General features: G+C 29.4%; 1 protein-coding gene across 1 annotated transcript; it reads right to left on the minus strand.

The window, feature by feature from the left end:
• Positions 1 to 1,024: 1,024 nt before the first annotated feature.
• Positions 1,025 to 7,197, minus strand: LOC137812183 (linoleate 13S-lipoxygenase 2-1, chloroplastic). Its single transcript, XM_068614131.1, has 8 exons — positions 6,561 to 7,197; positions 5,038 to 5,306; positions 4,671 to 4,908; positions 3,005 to 3,319; positions 2,831 to 2,916; positions 2,650 to 2,760; positions 2,254 to 2,555; positions 1,025 to 2,154 (listed from the first exon to the last, which is right to left on the minus strand). Exons 1-8 carry the CDS (start codon positions 6,919 to 6,921, stop codon positions 1,128 to 1,130), a joined length of 2,709 nt encoding a protein of 902 aa, XP_068470232.1. The 5' UTR covers positions 6,922 to 7,197; the 3' UTR covers positions 1,025 to 1,127.
• Between the last annotated feature and the right edge of the window lie 7,382 nt (positions 7,198 to 14,579).

The following is a 14,579-nucleotide window of genomic DNA, read 5'->3' on the forward strand; positions in this document are numbered from 1 at the left end:
TTTCAAATCTCCAAGAAGAACAACCTATCTTTTGGTATCAACCCATCACATGGTATATATGTATCGGAGCATGTGACTTTTATAAATCAAGTAGGAGACAATGATAAATATATACATATATTTGTCTCATATTTATTTTTATACTTATCTTTATTTTAAATTAGTAAAATACTTTTAATTTATGTATGATTGTATTTTAAAGTTTATGCAATTATAATTTATTTATTTTAATTTAATATTGAAGGAAAAAAACTAATGTCATTTTAGCTCTGAGTTGCTAATAATATTATATTATATTTTCTTTGCTTTGACTTTTATTTTTATTTGTTATAAATAAATTATTTAATAAATGTTTGAAGTCAAGTCCTTCCAGTGACCAAAGAATCATTAACCACTATATCAGACAAGTTCTTTGAGGGAATCCCTTTATATAGGTATAAATATTTAAAAAATATTGCACTTAAAAAAATTTAAAATAAATTATATAGTGAAAATAAATTGTAAACCTGATCCATATTAAAAATTCTGACTTTTGTTTACAAAATAAAAAAATTATCATATTGCATGAATATTTATATGTAATATTCGAAATTAACATGTTTTATTTATAACTTTTAAAATTATAACAATATTATAATATAATTATTATTTAGTATATTTTAAATTCATATACCTATTTTATCTTTATAAAGCACAACATTGTAATTATCATTTATTAAAGTCATACTAAATATAGTATATAATTTTTCTTTTACATATTTTTTTATTAATCTTGAATATAATACGAAATTGCATATGAGATATAATTTTTATAGAATATTTATTCTCTCATATATTGTTAGTTTGAAATTCTGTCACTTTTACATAATACTTTATTTAATTTAAGATGGTTTCTTTAATATTTTAAATTATAAATTTAGTTTATCTATTACATTATAATTTATTATAGAATTAAAGTTTTTTTTAACTTTTAAAATAAAAATGTTACATAACATTAATAGAAAGAGTTGTATAAAAAATAGAGTGATAAAAGTATAAAGACTCTTTTATTTATGTAATTTAAAGCAAAATCTTTTTGATATTTAAAGTCACTGGGAACTTAAATTATTGCAGGGAGGATCAACACATTAAATGGAGATGCTGTAAGGAACACCCTTTCCCGTAACTCCGGCGTCCGACGACGGCTTCAGAAGTTCATAGGGCACAACTCCGGCACCGTTCCGGTTCTTCCTCGACGTATCTGCATTCCTGGCATCGATCAACCCTTCAAGCTCAATCAATTTCCCTTTGAACTTCTCAAACGCCGCGTTCACAAGAGGCTCCTCCTCCCACGCCGGTTCCACTGACATCCCGAGATACTCCTCGTCCGGCGAGTGATTCGATAGAATGTCCAACACCGTCATCACCGTTGCGGCCTGTATCTGCGATGGAAAAGACTTCAACATAGTCTTCTCGGGTTTCTGCAAGAACAGCTCCCACTCCGGGTCCGTGGGGTCCTCTATGGGCATGTTGTTACGCACAATGGTTGGCCTGTTGGGGAAATAGCCCGCAAAGGTGAATTGTCCGAAGTTTACAGCAGCATGGTGGCCCGAAGCTGTCCACGCAATGGTCGTCACGATTTCAACGAGGTCCTCTTTGGTTTTCAGCTCCGGCCACCACGGTTCGTCTTTTTTGTCAGCGTGTCCAAGGGTTATGACCTCTTCCCACCAGGCTTGGAGTTCTGTGTCCGATTGAACAGCGGCGGAGTCGGCGTAGTAGTGGTCGACGTATTCGGTGAACCAGGTTTTGAGGGCGTCCCAGAGAACGAGGCCGTCGTTGGCGTAAGGGTAGTCTTCGATGGTGAGTTTGAGGCCGTGAGGGGCGGTGGGATCCTCGACGGCCATGCCCCTGTGGATGAGGTCCTTGGGAAGCGCTTGGTGGTCAAATCGCCAGTGTTTGTCGTAGACGATTGAGCTTAGCAGAACGGAGTGTTTCCCTGGAACGAAATTATCCTCTATTACTCCGCCTGCGTTTATCAAAGACTCTCTAGCAAGCGCGTTGATCTCCATGGTGTAACGGAAATGCGGATGCAGTAATCGGTAGATGGGATGCATTGCACTCATTTGCCTGTTTGCTGCTATGATGTATGGCTCTGTTGCACAATGAGTTCTTAACCTGGATTAAAACCAATACTTGTATTATGCATTGAGAAACTAGTATTTTCAGCTTAATTACTCAAAATCATAGCTAGCTCCTAAAGATCTTGTTAATTACCAGTGACTGACGAGTTGGTGGTAACCAGAGTCGTGAGTTTGGATATGGATTTTGGCCAGCCTCCATAGCCAAACACCGGTTGCGTGCCAGGTAGGTGTGAGGACTCTATTCCAATGGGGTTTTCCATCATATGGTGGCCGAGTCAGTTCAATAGCCAGTGGTCTCAATGTGCCATCTTCGGTTAGGAAGAACAATGCCCTTGATCCGTATAGCGTTGTGCCTTCTAGTTTTCTCACCTCCTCCACTAATGGCAACAACAAATCATGGTAGTCCAGGACGAACAGTTTCTTCTGTTTTATGGCCTGCATTAATTGAACATTTTCACGGCTAAGTGTTGCACCATAAAATATTTATGCCTAGCAAGTCACTGATTCATGCATTTGCTTTAAAACATACCTCTTCCACTGTGAGGAATCCTCTTATTTCCTGCTCTACTAATTCAGTGGTGATGGATGATTCCGCAGGGCCATAAACTTCAGGATCAAGTTTGCTTTTCAATGGCCATTCCTACATCACACCAAATTTTTGTTGGTATAGACATTTTGTGTGAAGTAGAAGAAATAGAAAGGAAATTTACCGTGACCAATTGGATGCAACAAGGGTTAAGACCCGCTAGAGTCTGTCTTCCAAATTCCTCGTCCCTCAACCAAAAGAATCTATCCCCTGGCATTGGAATGAGATGCAAATATAGAATATAATGAATTGTATTTAGTGAAGGAAGAAGATGAAGAGGAAGGGATGATGATCTTACTCTCCATTGTTGCGGGAGGATTGAAACGGAGAATGTCCTCTCCTTTGTCCTTAATATAGCTGACGAGCCTGGGCAAAAGATTGCTGATTTTGACATTTCGAGAAGGCAAGGGAAGTCCTTCATCGAAAAGAGCATCTATTTCTGAGAAAACAGGGAACCCTAGATTCTTGTCAACTATCACTGTCTTCAGCGCCGGTATCAACGCTTTCAATGCCGAAGCCAGCGACTTTGTATTAAACGTTAATTGCTTTACTTCGGAGAAGCATTCGTCTCTAGGCACGTACACCGTGCTACTTCTCTTCTCCGACAATGGATCTGTTCAACCAATCAAAACTAATAACACTTCAAAAATGTGCTTTATCATCTCACTCACATCACATGTTACATTAACATACCATCAACAGTAATAATAGAATTAGAACCTGCACATACATGCCAACGTCCTATTCATCGCATATGCACATAGGTTGGTATATTATATTATAGGCTTAATTAACTTTGTTTTCTCTCTGTTTTAATAGCTAAAAAGTCACTTTCCATGATTGAGATAGAGGGTTTTCACCTATATATTAACATAAAGTCTTAATTTAATAACATCTTACAATAACACATAAAATGACGTGAAAGAGTGAGACGTGAAAGAGTAACGGAGTTTGAAAATAGGGAAAAAAATATATATTATATTGATTTTTAGAAATGATTGATGTAATATATTTTTTACTCAAAATGATTCATCGATGTAATATATGACTCATATTAAAAAAGAATGAAATTTTTTTCATAAAGAGTTAGTGGATCATAAACGTCACATAGGTAACCACTTACAAACACACAGGTAACCAGTTTTGCATTTGCCAATATATGTGGAGGAACCTGTGGTTGGATTATTACATTGATTAAGCCATATAACTGATGTAATATATTTACATCGATTACATCATCTAACAAATATAATATATATTTTTATTAAAAAATAAATAAAAATTTATAAAAAGTAAATGGTCATAAAAGTCGGATAAGTAGATAACCAATTTTGCGTGTTTCACATAATTAACTTATATACAAACGACTAATAATTTTGCGTGTGTCACTAGTAATATATCATAATATAGTCATATTTTATATACACAGTGTCACATTCTCACTCATCACTCTCCTCGTGATTCTGTAGATCTGAAAAGCAATTGACCCATGCACTACAGAGTCTCATGGACTTCTCATCACTATGTCTGTACGGAGTCTCACACAAGGAGAAGGACAACTTTCTCATTTCAGATTTTTTTTTTATCAAAAATCATTTTATAGGCTAATTATTATAATAAGTAAAATTTTAAAAAATTATTAAAATAAATATCACTTTTAAACTATTTTAACGTAATTAAATTTTAATTAATATTGAACTAACGTAAAGATTTTAACATAATCACATTTTAATTAATATTGAATTGACGTCGAGATTATATGATTTCAGCCTAAATTTAATTTAACTGAATAGTGCTATTTAGTAAGATTTTCTTACAACGAAATTGTATCAATACATACATAAAAGTATGGATTAACAGTAATTAAATAAAATGTGTTGATTTAATATTAATTGAGTATGAGTAAAAAGATATTGGATAAATAAAGAAAGAGAGAGAAATAGAGTGATTTATGAGAGACGAACCTTTTTTGGTGCGAGGCCTTCCTGTTCTGCAACGCCTTGGATAAGGATGTTCTGGACCACCAAGAACCGGTCTACGGAGATCGGAGTTTTCATCGGGATCTCCAAGGTCGTTGTAGACATCGTAATCGTATACTCTTTCAAAGCTCTGCCGTTCTCCTTGCCCGTTCCCTCGTAAAGTTAGTAGTTCCTCTTCTCTTAACCTTTTCACACCTTCTGGTGTTTCTGATGGCAAATACGACTGTTTCATCAACAATTCACTCATCACTTTCACTGCCTCACAATTCTAACGTATGAAGCAAATAGGTAACAAAAACTGTAGATTAAATGATAATAGTTCTATAGTGGAGGTGGTGGTGATCGATGAAACCTTGTTGGGGAAAAAAATCCTTTTTTGAGGATTGTCGTGCTTCGAATGAAGCCATGACTCGCAGGCAAATCTCACGGGACCCAATTCGAAGCCATCGAGAACAATTTCTCTGACGAACATTTCCCTGCGATGTTCGTTCTCCACCAAAAGCGCTCCAACCTCTCCAAAGCTTTCTGGCACTTCGAACTCAGCCTCATACCTAATTTCTTTTGATGATTGATGCGTCCTGTGTGCAAAATGTTCCAGGGTTTTCTTCTCTAATTGCGTCTCTTTTTGCCAAAACAAAATTCAACACCACAAGTAATAATAACGTTAATCACCACCTTCTTTTTTGCTAATTTAATTAAGCAACTGTTCAAACTCAAATCTAAATCATGAACTGTGTTTTCAAAAGTCACCATTCTCAGACAAAAGGTCCGAGTGGAGTTTATTGGATACGTATAGGTATAGTTACAAAAAATGTTCAATTTTTCAAAAAAAATCGCCATTTTAGTATTTCAAGAATATCCCGTTCAAGCACTTAATTTATTATATTTTTGCAAATATCAATATAAAAACTCACCAATTAAAGTGGTCCCTCGTTAACTAAAAAATATCTTAAACGACCATAAATTTCGTTGTCTTTTAGTTTTATAGGATTACCCATCCAAATGAATAGGAAACACTCTTTACATCTTTAGTTTTAATTAAAAAAAAAAATACTTTCACAACTCTAATGTCAAAACCATCATTTTACAATCTTATCTCCTCGTATAAATCTATTTTTCAGTTAAAAAATTTACTCTAACAATTATACAGTAAAATGTGTATCTTTACAACTATAAAATTATTTCATCTCCACACTTAGAATCTATATTTCAGCAAAAAAAATAATCAATTATAATATAATACAATACAAGGTTATCAACATATGGAATTTTTTTAAGTAGAAAAATATTTCTCTTAATTTTTAGTAATTATAATATAGAATAATTTATTGTTGAATTGTTGAGTAACAAAACTCTTTTAATTAATAAGCTTGTGACAAAAGTACGACTTTATTATAATAAAAATAAAAAGTTATGTATATTTGAAGAGTTTTTCATAATTAATTTTTTAAATTATTGATTAAATTTATCTTATACATAAGTTAAAAATAAAATTCTTAATGGCATCTTATATTCTTAATCCATAAAAATAAGACTTTTTTTAAGATGATAAGAGTAAAAGTTAAGTAAAGAATGTGCTCTTATCAATAATTTTGTTGTAAGGTTTGTGTTGTAAGTATTGTTTAGACTAAAGACTTGTTGTATGAAATCGGATAGGATAGTATGGGTTTACTTTTTGTGTGGTTTGTTTGTTCTGAGATTTGCTTTGGTGATCCGTAGAGTTTGAATGGTCAAGTGTTGAACAGATTGTTTTGTGTATAAAGTTTTGGATACTTATGAAGTGTTTGTATAAGAATTAAAACACCTCTGAAATGTTTCATTTTATTTTATTTATTATTTGTTGAAAAAAAAAATAAAAATTTGTTGTATACTTACTGGGATCAAGCTCAGCGCTAACAAGTTCCAAGAGAAGTGATTGGCCGAGCAAATCCTTTATATCATCCAACCCTCGTTCTAAAGCCCTTTCTGAGAAAATCCCACCAACCGTTGGCTGAACACTTATGATGGCTTTAACTTTCACTAATTTCTTTTCAGCTGTTTTGGCAGCCACAGCTTTGATTTTGGTCACATCATTTCTGCAACCATGGCTCACCCTTTTTAGCTTCCTTTGGCTTGGAAACGATGATGGCCTTGACCAGAGCTGAAAAGAAGGATGAGGAATGCCACGGAGGCATGGCCTCTGAGGGATGAGACAGCTTGCACCTGAATTTGAACCATGAATTTGTTTCACCGGCATTTTTCTGCTACACCTTCTTTTTCTTAGTTTATAGCATGAACTGAGTGAGAATGAGTGTCGTATAAATAAACAGATTGAAGAAGGAATGAGAGGTTATTAAAGAACCTCTTTTCTTTTTCAGAATCTCATTTCATATTTTACACATGTCTTTTAATACCAATCTTATTTTCTCGATAATTTAATTGTCTAGCCAAATCCAAGGAGATTATATTGTCTACCGAAAATTAAACAAAATCATTCGAAAATCTCAATGAGTTGGACTGATTTGTACATTAAATAAAAACACGCAGGAAAGCAACACATAATCATCAATCAATCAACCGTAGAAAATAAATAACACAGGATTTAACGTGATTCGGTCGCCAATCTATAACCTACGTCCACGGACAACTAATTAGGTTTTTATTTTATTTGTTACAATTTTATTACAAATACAAAGATCTCTTAAATAGTTATAGTGGGGTACAATAATTAAATTCACTTACTAAAATATGGTGTTTAGTCAGTCCAGCCCAACTGGTCTGACTTCACACTCAACACTTATGTATCCCTATTATAATTTCACATTACTTACGAGTTAAAAGATAAAATATAATTAAAATATTTTTATTTTTAAATTTTTTATTTTTTTAAAGATATAATTACGACGAAACTCTAAATTTAAAAAATTAATAATAGTTTATTCTGAATTACATGTTATAGAAAGCATATTAGAAGTATGTAGCCCAGAACAATGTAAAAACATATTGTGAAGTGAAACATTCCGTATGGTTGTGAAATTATTTACCCCGAAACCCTCCACCAGAGAGAAGCTATGGAGTTTCTGAAACTAAAGAAAAATGAGAATGGGTGCAGCTCTCTGACGTAAAATGACAAAGGGTAAAGCTGGTATTTTAAAATATTTGGACGTGCATGGAGAAATACGTGGGCCACAAAAAGTAAACCCCCTAATTATTGCTCTGTAATTTTCAAATATTTTCAATTGAGAAATAATTATTGTATTTGAGAAACATTTATATCCCTGTAATTTATAAAAAAAAAAGTGTACAATTTGTTAGTATCTGTTTATCAGTACTTAGAAAGCATGCCAAAAGAATAAAAAAAGGGTAAGCAATGATTTTACCTTGCAACGATTATTCCCAATTTTTTGTACATTTCGTCATCAATAAACTATTACGTTTTAAAAAATACAAAATAACTCAGTTATGTCATAAAAATAACGTTTTTAAAGTCTAGTTATTATAATTAATTAAAACATTAACAATACAAATGTTTTTGTTTTGCGTCAAATTTGTTAATATGACCACTGACAGTTGATATTTTTTTTTCTTAATATTGAAAAAACACAAATTAAAATTGATTTAAGATGCGAAAAAAATATTCTTGTTATAATGCGTTTACACATCGATTAACATCACACAAAATTAATATTTCGAAAGAATTTTATTGCATTGTAATAAATCTATCTTTAAAATTGTGTTTTATTTTCTACTGTTGTGGAACCCACCCGACATAATACACTTCTAGACCTTAAAATGAAATTAATTTTATGGATTGACAAGGATATAACATGACATAGATTTTGTTTAATCTTGTTGCCAATGAGACAAATTAATGGTTGGCTCATCCTTTCAAATACCACATACAATTTCAAATTTATTATCTTGGAAAATATAAGTTAACTTATTGAAAAGAAAAAGGAAAATAAAATAGAAAATAAACAAATATCTTAACACTTACTTAATTATGTCAAATTATATGTTTCAATGCCTTCTCTGGAATATATGAATTTTACTAAAGATAAATTTTAAATAAGTAAAGGAATTTTTTTTTATAAATATTTATTTTTTATTTCATTATACTTTTATCTTACAAAACTTTATTTTGTCTGATTTTTCTCTAAGTTTAAAAAATAATCAAGATAGTATTATACTATCAAATTACATATATAATAGTGAGGTGAAGATTAAGTTGAATTAATTAAGCTGTGAATTTTGATCTGGATAAATAATTTATTTCTTATTAAATATTTTATCTCTTCTTGGGTGTTTTTACAAAGGAGAAATATCATTAGTATAGGATTTGATATATAAAGCTTACCAGTTTATCAGTTTAATATTTTATAGTATTTAAAAGTAGTTAATATTAGTATCTATTATATGGAATGATTGTTTATGTGTATGAAAAGTATTATTGTTAAATAAGTATACTCCATGTAAATGTATATTTTTATATCCAAAATTTTGGATAAATACAATTATTATACGAAAGTATTGGTCAATATGAATATTGTTGGTAAGTTATTTTGTCAATTTAAAGATTTAATCATAAAATAAACATGATTTTTATAATTGAAGTTCTCTATTGTTTGAAAAATATTGATATTCCTAGTGAGTTGAAAGATTTAATCCTAGTATAAATATGATTTTTATAAATAGAATTATTTATTGATTGAAAAAGACTAAAATTATTGAAGTGGTGGCATACCACTTAAGCAATGTGTAATAATTACATGCATTATTTATTATTGTTCGAATGACAACATGAATGCTTAAACTATAAAGTGTACAATTGAAGCAAAAACTTAATCTTGAATGAGACAAAGACTGAAAATACTCTCTTTTGTCTAAAGGTGATAACGTTCAAGCGACACTATGATCTTCTCAAGTGTGAGTTGTGGTGATGGTGCATGAGTTTATGCAACATGTGAGATAATGCAAATACGTGTTGATACTCAAACATGATGTGATTGCTCAAGCTCTAGTGAAGGTGAAACGGTAAACCTTATGCTTCTGTAACTTGTTGTAAGTGATACAACAAGTGTATTGCTCAAGCATTGCAAGGACGCTTGTGCATAGAAAGGGCATTTGAGCGAGGTTGAGACATAATCAATTCTATTACTTGAAGTTGTTTACTCAAGTGGTGTGAGATTGCTTAAACGATGAAGTCTTTCTTAATTGTGGAAAACAAAGTTGCTTCAACTAGAAGAGCTCACTCAAACAACATTCATTTATGATGATGATGGTAGTAGTGGTATTCAATATGATGTTAATTATATATATATATAAGAATGATAAACTGAATCATTTCAAAACTATTTGGGATACTACCCTTACACATGTAATATTAACCCTCCTTTAAGATGACTAATACACACACATTTCAAGCTCATAATCATTGTATATTTTAAAATAAAATAATTTACACAAGAGAGATCACTTTGGTAACATGTTTCGATTAATTAATTTCAAAATATATAGAAAAAATAAAATTAAATATGATCACACTACCATTATTGTTAATTGATTTGAAGAATATAAAAAACTTTTATCATATTTTTCATATCTCAATTAAAAATACATACAAATGGATATTTAAATACCATTTTGTAATATAAAAAAATATATGAAAACAAAATAAAACCAATCACTAAATTATCAAGATATTTTATCATGAATGTAATCAGAAGGTACATGTATAATTTTATTTTAATAAAAAAAACACGAGATAAATGTATAAAGTATTATAATAAAAAGATAAGTCGAAAAAAAGAAACATAATCATAACAATGAATATGATACCAAATTTTAGAACCTTAAGCCTTTGATGAAAAAGGCAATCATTTAATTATCATAACTAAAACTGAAAGCACACCTAAGTTCATTAATTCATAATGATAAAAGAACATAACGGTTTGATCTTTCACGTCAATACATATTATACTCTTTTGAGAGAATCGTTTAATAATCTATATGCATTTTTTTTTACTGATAATGGAATTTAAAATAGTAAAGAAAGTAATATGATATAACCTAATCTATTTATGGACAGATGAAATTGTTCATTGATATTTTTATTTAATCATTACCAAAATAATTGTCCTTTAATCATCACATATTAAAGATCACATAATAATAAAAATAATTCAGTACCACTTGATCACTTTTAATTTGGAATAAGAGTGGTAAGTGTCATTAATATTTTTAATATATAATTATTCATATAAAACGAATATTGAATTAAGAATCCAATAAATAATATTTGAAATGTGATTAAATTATAATATTCGATAGTAAAAATTCAGTATTACTAATTATAATTTATATTTATACTTTTAATGTTCGGTGAAAGAAGTGTTCCTATTTTTTTTTCTTTAAATAATACACTTTAAAAAATAAATAAAATACCCAATTGGAGGAAATAGTCGCGTCGCTCCAGGAATAGAGTTCCGCAACTTCTGCTCCATGTCTCCCACACCATTGACAAAGTTATATACCTCCACGACGAGATGTTGAATAATAAAAACTACTCTATATCTATATTTATATATAAATATACTTATATATGAAGAGTTTTTTTTTAAATTACTTTTTTATAAAATTTTCATTTCATTTAATATATGTTATTTTATTAGTATAATGAATTATTTTGTTATTTTATATGAATTATTTAAAAAATAAAATTGTATTTTAATTTTTTAAATTAATGTTAAGTGATCGATTTAATTTCTTATTTTAAGGCAATAACAGACAGAGATATAGTATATTTTCATCCTCACTCAGTTTCTACATCAAATCTCAAGTATCACTCCATTCTCAATTACTCTGTCCACTTCATTTCAAACAACTATATTCCTTAGTAAAATCATCATTTTTTTTTGTATCTATCATCAAGTTAATTCTAACTTTAACGTGAAAATCATCACATTCTCTGAACTCAAAACTACAAATGAAAAAAAAGAAAAAACTTGAAAAAGAGGATAAACTCAAATATTAGAAAAAAGAAAAGATTGATTAATCAGCATGTTATTTTTTGTTTTTCAATTTTGACTTACCTAATATTATTTCTGTATGTATGTTAAATATCTATCACCGTACAAGTTGAGAAAAGAAAATGCAGTTACATAGATGCGGTAACGCTTGTATTTCCATAATTTAAATAGTTATTATTTTTTAATTAATATAATAATATTTAATTTAATTAATATAATAATATATCCATCAATCAAGTTGCTGAAAAATAATTCGGTTATAATTAAAGTTAGGCAATTTTTTGAAACTGTATTATTTGAAGGAAAAAACTCTCCAGACGAAGAAAAAAAATATTAACATGAAAGTGATATTCAATTATTGTCTAATATTTTTTTTATGTGAATTTTAATGATGAAATTGAGTATAATAAATTAATAATGTTATCTATTTAAACATGTAAATTTTGTTATTTCATAAATGTTATTTTTAGTTTTGAATAAAAATTGTAAAAAAATTGCTTTTCTTTATTTCTTATTTTTTTTTCAGAATGTATTTAACATTTTCATCTGGAATTAATTTGAAGAGGACTTTTAATTTTTATTGAAAATTTTCATGTATTAAAATTAATGAAAATCCCAATCCTAATATAAAAAATAGATATTCATTAAAAATGTATATTAATATGTATAAACTCCATGTAAATAACACTGAAAATCATTTCACTTTCTAGCGATTAAAAAAAGTCCAAAAGTCTTATGGATTAGATTGCAGATAAGATACTTCGATTTACAAACTCTCGTTTGCAACCACATGTTTTTAAAACAGTGAATAATCTATTAACTATCGTAGTATTATCATAAAAAAAATAGTTAAATTGTAGATAATACATTTAATGGATATTAAAACCATCAGAAAAGAACAATAATCAAGTTAAAAATATACTTTTAGTATGTGATTATATGATAAATGATAAAAGATAGATTTAATAATTAACACTGTCAATTAGTTTGCAAGATGACTCATATTTAATGTTTTAAATCTCACTGCCACTGCTAATAAATAAATAACTATTAACAATTTAGTAATTAGATCTATTCTTATATATTTGAATTCCCAGTTTTAAAAATTTGATTGGATTAAAAAAAATAGTAGATTTAAAAGTTTGTAACAGATGTTATTGAAAAATTTATTTTAATAATATTATATTAATTATTTCTTTTATTATAAAAAATAAAAATGTAAATATTAATAAAAAATTAAAAATATATTTAACTATATTAGAATAGATAATTACTTCAAAAAAAATCATATATTAAAAAGGTTATGCTACATTTTTTTCTTAAATTTCTTAAATATTCTTTTCATTTTTCAGGTTTTTTATTTGAACAATAAATAAATTTGTGTATTTCTTTTCACAAATCCAAACACAATGTAAATTTCACCGGTCAATACTTATTATGAAGTATTTAAAAATTCTCACTAAAATAACAATAGCTTTATTTAAATTAATATTTATCATTTTTTAAGTTGTAAAATTTGGATGTTTGTATTAATCATTTTGCATGAAAAACAAAATATTTTAAACATATTTATCATTTTTGAAGTTGTAAATTTTGGATGTTTGTATTAATAATTTTGTATGAAAAACAAAACATTTTAAACATTGAATGAATTACTTAAAGAATCTCAAACCAATTTGATTACTCTTCAATGTATGTTTTTTTATTTTTCATTTAATAATATCTTTTTCATGTGATTACAAATGATTGTTGTTACTTGAGGTGTAAGCCTAACTGAGATGTCAATGAATTCGGTATATTTTCTACATTCAGAGGAGTACTTTTATGTTTCTTCTTTACGAATATGATATTTTTTGGGCATTTCTAATAATATCAAGTTTGATTCCTATTTTAGCATTTCTAATTTCTGGAATTTTAGCCCCCATTAGCAAGGGACCTGAAAAACTTTCTAGTTATGAATCCGGAATAGAACCAATAGGCGATGCTTGGTTACAATTTCGAATCCGTTATTATATGTTTGCTCTCATTTTTGTTGTTTTTGATGTTGAAACGGTTTTTCTTTATCCATGGGCAATGAGTTTCGATGTATTAGGGGTATCCGTATTTTTAGAAGCTTTCTTATTCGTGCTTATCCTAATTGTTGGTTCAGTTTATGCATGGCGAAAGGGGACATTAGAATGGTCTTAATTCTTGATTATTTAGACAATTAGAAAAAAATATTGAAACAATTATGAATTCCATTGAGTTTCCCTTACTTGATCAAACAACCCAAAATTCAGTTATTTCAACTACATTAAATGATTTTTCAAATTGGTCAAGATTATCCAGTTTATGGCCGCTTCTTTATGGTACCAGTTGTTGCTTCATTGAATTTGCTTCATTAATAGGATCACGATTCGATTTTGATCGTTATGGACTAGTACCACGATTGAGTCCTAGGCAGGCGGACCTCATTTTAACCGCGGGCACTGTAACTATGAAAATGGCCCCTTCTTTAGTTCGATTATATGAACAAATGCCCGAACCTAAATATGTTATTGCTATGGGAGCCTGTACAATTACGGGGGGGATGTTTAGTACCGATTCTTATAGTACTGTTTGAGGCGTAGATAAGCTAATTCCTGTAGATGTATATTTGCCGGGCTGTCCACCTAAACTGGAGGCCATTATAGATGCTATAACAAAACTTCGTAAGAAAATATCTCGAGAAATATATGAAGATCCAATAAGTTTTCAACGAGAGAATAGATGTTTTACTATCAACCACAAGTTTCATGTTGGATACAGTACTTATACTGGCAATTATGGTCAAGAATTTTTCTATCAACCGCCATCTACTTCAGAGATAGCGTCTGACACATTTTTTTAAAGTACAATTGTAAAAAGC

This window comes from Phaseolus vulgaris, chromosome 11 (genome assembly GCF_051622355.1).
Source record: "Phaseolus vulgaris cultivar YP4 chromosome 11, ASM5162235v1, whole genome shotgun sequence".
Classification (NCBI taxonomy): Eukaryota; Viridiplantae; Streptophyta; class Magnoliopsida; order Fabales; family Fabaceae; genus Phaseolus; species Phaseolus vulgaris.